The sequence below is a fragment of the Acanthisitta chloris genome, unplaced genomic scaffold, assembly GCF_000695815.1.
Source record: "Acanthisitta chloris isolate BGI_N310 unplaced genomic scaffold, ASM69581v1 scaffold1310, whole genome shotgun sequence".
Lineage (NCBI taxonomy): Eukaryota > Metazoa > Chordata > Aves > Passeriformes > Acanthisittidae > Acanthisitta > Acanthisitta chloris.
The window spans coordinates 96,830-106,077 of record NW_008652042.1 but is presented as its reverse complement, the minus strand read 5'-3'; the positions used below and the strand labels follow the sequence as shown (position 1 = coordinate 106,077).

At 40.5% G+C, this 9,248-nt stretch overlaps 1 protein-coding gene across 1 annotated transcript in view; it reads right to left on the bottom strand.

The window, feature by feature from the left end:
* Positions 1 to 9,248, bottom strand: part of LOC103802976 (reelin-like) — a gene marked incomplete at both ends in the record, with an annotated part of 141,870 nt that overhangs the window by 66,382 nt on the left and 66,240 nt on the right. The window contains 2 exons of the mRNA XM_009075514.1: positions 3,627 to 3,867; positions 6,160 to 6,256. Coding sequence (XP_009073762.1) covers positions 3,627 to 3,867; positions 6,160 to 6,256 — 338 coding nt within the window. The remainder of the gene's footprint in view (positions 1 to 3,626; positions 3,868 to 6,159; positions 6,257 to 9,248) is intronic.

The following is a 9,248-nucleotide window of genomic DNA, read 5'->3' as shown; positions in this document are numbered from 1 at the left end:
GGAATGGGTCTCAGATGAGGTACAGCAGGAAGCCTGCTCATCTCTTCCCAGGAAGATGTGGTGGATAAAGGGCTCCTGTGAGGCAAAGCAGCTGGCTAGAAGGCTGGGCTTGGCCCACAGACCAAACACTGCCTTGGTATATCTTATTCAAAAAACAAAGGAAACTCGTCAGAAGCATCTATATCTGTGTAATTTTGACCATAAAGGTCATTGCAATTTCAATCTGCCACTTTCACACTGGCATACATAGAGCATTACCTCTCCTCCTTCAAACAAATACACTTGATCTGATTCAGAAAATGGATACCTGAACCCTTTTTTAAAACGAAAATTTAAACACAAAAAAAAAAAAAAACCCGAAAAAAATCTTGTCCTCTTCAGCACAAACAAACCCAAAAGAGATATATATGGAATATCAGGATGTTTGTTTTGGAAGAAGACTATCCAAAGCCATTCCTATTAATTAACAGAGTATTCAGACATTTGGAAATCTACTCTGGAAGTAGGGAGGGTCGAATAGCTTAATCAGCCTTTCTTTCTGCCAAACTCCCAGGCCTGCGTGCATGCCTTCTCTGCTGAGCAGCACAACAACAACACAGGTTCAGGAAGGACTTGCAGATCTAGGATGTGCACAGTGCTGCTCTGCTCAGGGTGTGGTAAAAGGTCACAGTGTTTTACAGACACATTTTCAGCATATTTTTCCGAGTGTGAGTGTTCAGTTCTCACACTCTCTTCTTATGCAACTTTCTCTTCATGCCTAGCTGGGAAATTAAAATGAGATGAACGGTGATGAGCTGTTACTTAAGGGACTTATTAAATCAGGATGTTGGGGTTGGAATATTCTCAGGATTTACTGGTGATGCCTACAGTAGTGAATAACATGCATTAATTACCATTCCCTGGTCCTAAAACCCAAGCTGCTCAGTGAGCCTGGCACACACCTTCCCCCCTTGCCCCATGCCATGCTATGCCAGGCTGCACACACAGCTCAGCAGCACAGACAACCTCAGGTGTAGTACCCAAACCCTGCAGACCAAACTAAGCTGACCAGCAGGATGGCAACCTTCAGCCACACAAGAGAAGAGCAGCTGCAACTACTGTGGGACAGCAATTCTGTACCTTGACTCTGCTCAAAGATGAGAAGTGTCACTGGGTTAACACATCATGACAAAATACATTGCCACTCTGGTGTCTGTAATGATCCATACTGTTTTTTCCCAGACATGGAAAAATTCCAGGGACAGGTGGTTTGCTATTTTTATGTAATCAAACCACTGCAGAGACATAAATGATAAGACTGCTGAGGTTGTCTCCCTTCTCAGCCTCAGTTTTTGAGCTTGTGCATCCAATTTTGGACTAGGGCAAATCAGAGGAAAAAAAATACTTGGCAAATGTTGTACCTCAAAACACAGCAATTTCTGGACAAATATATGAGATATATGAAGTGTTCACTGAAAGACAAGATCACTTTTCTGTTCTATAGGAGTAGAAATCCAAGAAGCAATCCCAAAGGAAGAAGATTTTGTCTTTTTCCCAATTAGCTATGAAATCTTGAGGTTTGCAGACCTTTAACAGCTCTCGAAGCACAGCACAATTGAGATTGCATTTCAGCAATCTCAACCACAAGTGTGACATCCTAACCATGCTCAGTTGCAAAGTCGTGCTCACGCTCAGAACTGTCACTGGAAATACTGAAATGCAGTCAGGAATTTATCCTATTCAACACCCTTCCACACAGTCCATCACAGATAAATATGTTCCAGTGGATCCAATTAATCTCCTAAGGGTTGCTTGGCCTTGCTAACAGGATATCTCTTGCCTTTTGCTGCCTTCTTTGGAACCAAAACACACAAACTCAGTGGCTTATGTCTCAGCTTGCATCCTGTTTCAGTAGCCAGGACCAGCTGCGTCTGCAACCAGCCATGTGCTTTCAAACGAGTAGCAACTGCTCCTGAGTGCAGCAAGAAATGTAAGGAAATTCCTGGTCCAAGCTCAAGCAGACTGGGAGAGGAGGAGAAACTGCTTCCCTAGCTGGGCACAGGCAAGTTCTCACAGTGTTTATTGAGAACACAGTATCCAAACCTACCAAACACATTGCTGCATAATTACCATTGTACTTGCACTCCAGTGGAGTACTTGCACTGTGTGGCTACACACAGTCAAATGTCTGCTGACATTTCACCTGTACCTGAAACAGATGAGGACCTTGGAGGAATGGCAGGTTGCTGAATCCTCACTCATGTCACATATAAGGCTTGAGCCTGAATGGGATTTTTGCCTAGAAACACTCTGTGATCTCTAGGTTTGGGTCTTTCATGCAACCATAGTTGTGTATTGACACAAACTGGCTGAGTTTAACTAAACAAATCCCAAAATAAGCACCATCACCACCAAACAAAAAAACCAACCAAACAAAAAATCCCACATAAAAATCAACAACAACAAAAAACCCAAAAAATAGAGGTTTACTCGCTGAAGTTTAGATGCTGTTTGTACATGTTTCAGAAGGAGCAAGCAGTGTTTAGGCTTGGCCAGCTGAGAAAAACTAACTGTGCCTATGGTACATTAGCCCTTGTGTTGCTTTCATATCTTCACATGTGGGCTGAATTTTCAAACCCAGAACTGATCATATAATATTCATGAAATATGCAGGACACTATTTGATTCTAAAAGCTCTTGTTGAAACTTTGTCAAGGTAATTTAAATGGTCTTGCTAAAGTGAAAAAAAAGAGGCCACATGCAGGTTCTATGAGTAATAGATTAGTGGGAATATTTATTTCTAAAACAATTAATTTGAGGCCATTCATATCAGTTTCTGTGGGAAAAGGATGAGGCCAAAACCAACCTCTTACTGCCCTCAGTATTCCACATCTGTTTCCTGTGCAATTGCCAAAACCATTACCAGCATTGTAAATGAACTCGGACATCAAAACTGCTTTTTTTTGTGAATGAAAACTAGGATGAAACCAGAGTCATCTGCTGTTCTTGGAAATATAGAATGCAAGAATCGATCTGATTTCCAAATACTGAACAACTCTGCATTTGAAAGAACTCTATGCACAAAGATCTTGATGGATTCCTTAAGAGTTTTTCCCAAAGGAGAATGGTCTTGCTGGATCTCATATATCAAAGCAGGATCATAATGTAAAAGAGAATTTTAAGGAGCAGTCACTACCTGAATGCATGCTGCAACGGAGATGGGATATACACAGACAAAGTGGGAAACCCTATTTTTTGTGATGGTCTGTGATGAGGTAAGTAGCTGTAGCTGAACAGCATCAAGTTAATCAAGCACGTAGTCTTCAAAACATCCAATAGAAAGACTTGAATTTGTTTCAAAAACATTACACTGTTTTGCTAAAAGGAAGTTGTTTCCCACTTTCTGTTACATGATCTTTGACATGACAGTAAAAAGTGCCATTTGGTTTTGACCACAGCAGAAAAGTTGCATTGTTTTAGAAAAGCCCAATGGGACAGAGAAAAGGTAAAAACAAAGTTAAAAAGAGCCCCTTGCTAGAAGCAGATGGAGTGGACTGAACACCCTTGTGTTCATAGTTTGCTTAGATGTTACTGTCTTCTACTTACAAGAGTACTAAGAACATTAAGCCATACGAAATCAGACTAACCTTAACTGTGGCCCCAGGAAAGAAAAGCCAGTTGCCAGTATCCACAGGATCCAGATTATCTTCTAACACAACTTTTCTGTGAGCAGCATTTATGATCAAAATGTTGTCCAATGCCCAACAGGCTTCATACACATCACCAGCATGAACATAATCCTGTTTCCACTGAAAATGAACGTTCTCCCCTTTAGCATCTTCAGGAAGGTACAAGATGTGGATGATTGTGCTGACGTTGGAAGGGGCACTGAAAAACAATGATATGGAATTAGACCATTTTGAAGCCATAGCCAGGAACACTTTTCCCTCATTTAACACATTTACTAGGTGTGACACAGTTATACTGACATCCCTTGCATGTTGATTAAGCTTCTATGGAGATCAGAAAATACCTGCCCTGAGGCAGAGCCCCACTGTGCCAGGCAGTGCACATCCAGCCCAAACAGGAGGCCCTGCTCCAAAGAAAGTGCAAGTTAAGGCAATAAATAGCAGATCTATGAAGATGTTCTGAGAGCAGGAAGATTGAGCAGGGCCATGTCCATGCTCAATGCTGGTCACATCTCCTAGGTGATTGGGCATCATCAGGTATTTTGCAGGTATGGCCAAAAGGAAATGCTAAGGAGAATCTCCTGACTTCTGGAGCCTCAGACCCTCATAGATCTGGATGAGCAGAATGGTTGGAGGAAAAAATCTAGGAATTTTTTGTGACAAACACGTCCTTCCAAACCCACACCCCTACTGTCAGGATAATTCTGTGGATGGGGAGGGCCTGGTTGTCTCTCTTTCCATGTTCTGCTTCAAGAGCAATACAGAAGAATCAACACATTTGTTCTCTCTCTTGCTGCTGAACATGGAAAACGTGGGGAAGAGAGGCAGATCCGGAGCATTAGCATTAGGCAATGGCTAGTGCCTTGAGCTCTGCTTCACAGAGCTGTCTTCAGAGCTGTGAAAGTATTGAGGTTCACCCCGAGCTCTGGGTGAATGTCTTTGCATTGCTAGTGGCAGTGAAGGGACTGAGCTCTGTGTGCAAAGAAGGGATACTGAAAATTATTATTTTTGGTTATTAATCATCCAGGAAGGGAATTAGCTACGTTCGAATCTCAGGCTAAAAGGAGCTACAAAATTGGGGTTTGCAAGATGTCAGCTACTCAACCTTGCCTCAGCTATTAAGTCTGAATAGTTTGTCAGACACAATCCAGAGCTTTTAGGGAAAAAGAGCACCTATAGCTTGCTTTTATAGCAGAAAATAGAGGATCTCTTTTTAAAGCAAAGCAAAATGTCAGAAAGCAACTGCATTTGTCCCATATTCACACTCCGAATCTGCCCCCACAAATTGCCCTGCACTTACTAAACATTATGTCTGACACCCTCCACTGCAAGGCTGCTCTGAGATGTTGTCCTCACTTCTCCCTGAGCCCACACACAGCACCTGCCTTCCCTGAGAGATCTTTCCCCACCCTCCCAGAAGGAATCCAGAGCTGAAATCCCACTGACACAACACACACCAACACAACACCTTCCCTTCACAGCTGCCCTCCTGTCTCATCTCTCCCCAGTTCTCCCACAGGTCCCTGGAGCTCAGTGTAGTGCAGTGAAAGTCGCTGAAGCACATTCAAATAAACAGTGTAATTCACACGGACCACGGGAGAAATTAACATCCTTCCATAATTCATCCTCTCCACTTCGCACGACATTGCTCTATTGACCTATTTTCTACTGCTGGATCCAGCATCAAAGTTGAGGCAAGAGAGATCAAACTGCATAGACAGTAAATTCAGAAAATTTGGGTTTCAAGGGCTTATGTTTGCATCATCACAACTCTTGAGTTTCCTGATTTGCAGAGCTATGAGAGCAATTGAGCTGATGTCATGGATTAGGTGTGTGATTTTGCATCAATGTAAGAAAAATAAAACATAATCCTTTGTACTTTCATGTAAACAAGTTAAAAGCAAGGAATAATTCACCGTAACCTTGCTATCATAAGTGTTAAGAGTCAAGTGTTTGTATCAAACTATAAACTATTTTTATTGAACTTTTCATCCTGCTAAAGTAGAAATTTGTGCCATGATGAAATATGGCTCTTGCTGACATTAAAAGTGGTGCTAAAATGCAAAAGTCATCAAAGTTTTGGTTTTATAGGCACCTGAACTTGCTGGCTATTGGAGCTGCATTTTAACTTTGAAGTCACTCTCTTTCTCACCTCCACATACTCAGCAAATGAAATTGAAAGAGGTGCCTGGATGTGGTGCTGGAGGATATGGTTTAGGGTTTAGGGGTTCCAGCAGTGGCAGGTTAATGGTTGGACTTGTTGACCTTAGAGGTCTCCTCCAACCTTGATGGTTCTCTGATTCTAAATTGTGATTTACCAAACCTGGTGGCAGATCTGCAATTAGCAAGGAATTTCACCCCTGGTCTTTTCACGTGTATGAACAAGTGAGAACTGAGAAGTTAACAAATAAAACAAGTTTTAAAAGAGCCAGGTTTAAACACCACCTGCTCAGCTGGAAAGCATGAAAATGATTAAAAAGCTGTAACAAACCTAATTTTCTCCAGCTGAGTCCAATCTGCAGAACTGTTCTTACTGTAGGACACAGTGATGCTGGGATCGGAGTAACTAAAGCGACACGAACCCGATCCTGGGAAAAAGCAATAAAATGAGACACAATGTTACGACACAATGAAGCAATAAATGATTCTCCAATAACCACAGCTGCTGACTGTGCCTTTGTCACATCATCTCTTCTCCCAGGTTTAAAGCACTTTGATTGATGATGAAATTTCCTGTGTTCTGTTGCTGAAGGTAAACACAAAATAATGCATGCTTTATGAGTCAGAAATAAAGTAGAAATGATAAATCACAGCAGTGCCATGTAATCTCTGCAAATTTCCCAGGGGAGGCCAAGTAAATTACTAAACACCCCCAACTGCAGGAAAAAAACCCCACCATATAATGTTTAAACAAAACCTACTTATCAGAGAATAATCCACATAGCAGAATTCAGAGGGAAAACAGTAAAATGCTGGGGTTTGTATTATGGTATAAAAAATGTTCAGAAATAAAAATACAGCCAGTGAGAGGAAAATACACACAGAATTACTGGAGCCGAGAGCAAATGTGCTTTAGGAATTTGAAAGCATAAAGATGTTAGAAAAATTAGTTATTTTAAGGTTGCCTGAAGAGAATTAAATTAAGAAATAATCCAATAGACTCCCTAGACCCTATAATTAATAACAAACATTTGATGCTGATCTGGGAATCTCAGCACACTTTACAAAAATGAACTAATTAAGCCTTATGGCACCCCTGCAAGGTAGGGTAATATATTTACTTTTGATTTATAAAAGGCTGCCTTCTGGGTGTTGTCACCAAAGATGAGCTTAACAATTAATACATGGGACAGTCAAAAGAACACAAAACCAGGACAGAAATTCAGCCTAGAAAACATGACAAACAACCCGAGTGCTAATTAAATACACTAAAAATACTATTTTCCCTCAGACACCACATCATTCATCCATCTCAGAAGATTCAGTGCCCAGTGAAACAGACAGATCCTAACCTGTGCTCCAAAGATCAAACTTTCTACTTCATAAACATGTTGAAATGTGAGACTCAAAGCAGCAGATATTAGCTACCTTCCACGTTTAAGAGAAGCAGGTCTCAATTAAACAGCACCTCTGATGACATCAGGATACAACTGAGTGACTAGCACAGCTCTGCTCACAGTATGTTTTATATGTGCTCCAAGCAGTGTGTTGTTTATGTGTGTCGCAGAGACATTCAACCACACTGGAAGCTACGAATACACATATTTTAATACATGTATAAACGTATACATACACTACTGACCATAAAATACTATCATTTTCCAACCCGGGGTGCTTATTTTGGTAATGAAATAAATGGCCTGATTAAAAAGGTGTTAACCACTTGTACAAGAGAACAGCTTCCACATTTTAATGGGAACATATGTCATTAAGCACACTGCTTGCAGCCCCAGCTCCCCTGAGGCAGTTCACATTTGCAGCTCTCAGCTCTACAGAACTGCTTTTCTGCTCTGAGACACACATCACATACCTCTGCAGGGGGAAAACCACTCCAAAACATGGGCTGAAATCCTGTCTCTGTAATTTTGCCTGATATATCAACTAGCATCCCTGGAAACCATCCACAAAGTTGCTTTCCTGTATCTTTTACTAATGTTAAATTGCAAATAGAGGAACAGCTACTTCTGAGCCACTACAGCTGTGTGTGGTACGTTCAGCTGGTCTGACACAAATTCTTGCTGTAAAGAGGCACAGAATAATTAATATTGCAAAGGCAGCAGGACTTTGAATTACCATCCATGTATCCAAAATGACTACAAAGCAACTGTCTGGTTATATTTTACTGACAAGGCATTTTATTTCTATCATATTAAAACCAAAATGATGTCAGGAAAAGCCTTTGCATTTCATATTTGCCCATCTGCTGAGATGGTCTACTTTACTGAGTGACATCTGCTGTCGGTTCCTACTTCTGTGGAATTTAGGAGATCCAGCCCTTAGTCAACACTCGTTCAATTCATTTCAGAGAAATTCAGTTCAAAAATCAGTGAACTTCAGCCAGTTTAGCCACTTTGGCCAGAGGCTGTGAGGTAAAGCAGCAACATACTGAGTTTTCTGTTCGACAGAAATTAAAAGGAGCATAAACAGTAAAAATAACCAGCAATACAGAATTTATAACGTGCCATTCCAGTTAGTGTTGCAATCAACTTTTGGTACAGTGCTCTTAAACAAAGCTAAGTCCAAATATGCTGCTTAAGAAGGAGAGAAGGCCAGATCTGCTGCACAATCAGTATGAAAAATGTTGTCTGTTAGATCTGAACGCCCTCAAACTACGCAATGAGGAACAAAGTTATTCCTTAAAAGAAATGGGGCCACTCAGAAAGGGCTTTGAAAGGTAGAAGAGGTATTTCACTTGTGATATTGGAAAAAGAGCAATGACAAGAGGGGAGACAAATGCTGGGGTTTATTATTTTAATATGCAGGGCAGGTTGTGTTAAGGTTGACATTACTTTGGGAAAGTCCTCAAGGTCAATGTATGTGTAGCAATTATTGGCTGTGATGACAAATGTGTCTTTATCAGTGTTTAAACTCTCTTTTTGTATGTTCTTGACATCAAATTATAAAACAGCAAGATTATTTTTGGTGGAATTCTAATTCTGCAAAACTCAAGCTGACAAAAAAAGAGATCAATACATTTGGAACAAACTAATCAACACTGTTCAGGTTTTGCTATTTGAACTATATATTTTAGCTATACAAGAAGCACACAGATCTTGCACCTCTTATAAAACTAATATAGATCCTAGTTTATACTAAGTATTTATTTCCAAGAAAAGGGAGGAAAGTGAACATGCAGCTGCACTACAGGGCAGGGTTTACTGAGCCTTGCAAGCCACTGGCTTTCAACATCATTTTCAATACAACTTTCAATAATACTATGACTTAATATTATTGTTATTACTCCATATTGCTGTTTTTTCAGTAATCCTAAACTAGGATTATTTAAAATAGAAATCTGCTTTTTGGATGTTTGCCTCTACCTAAACCAGCAAAGCTATACCCTGACTTTGCAAACAAATA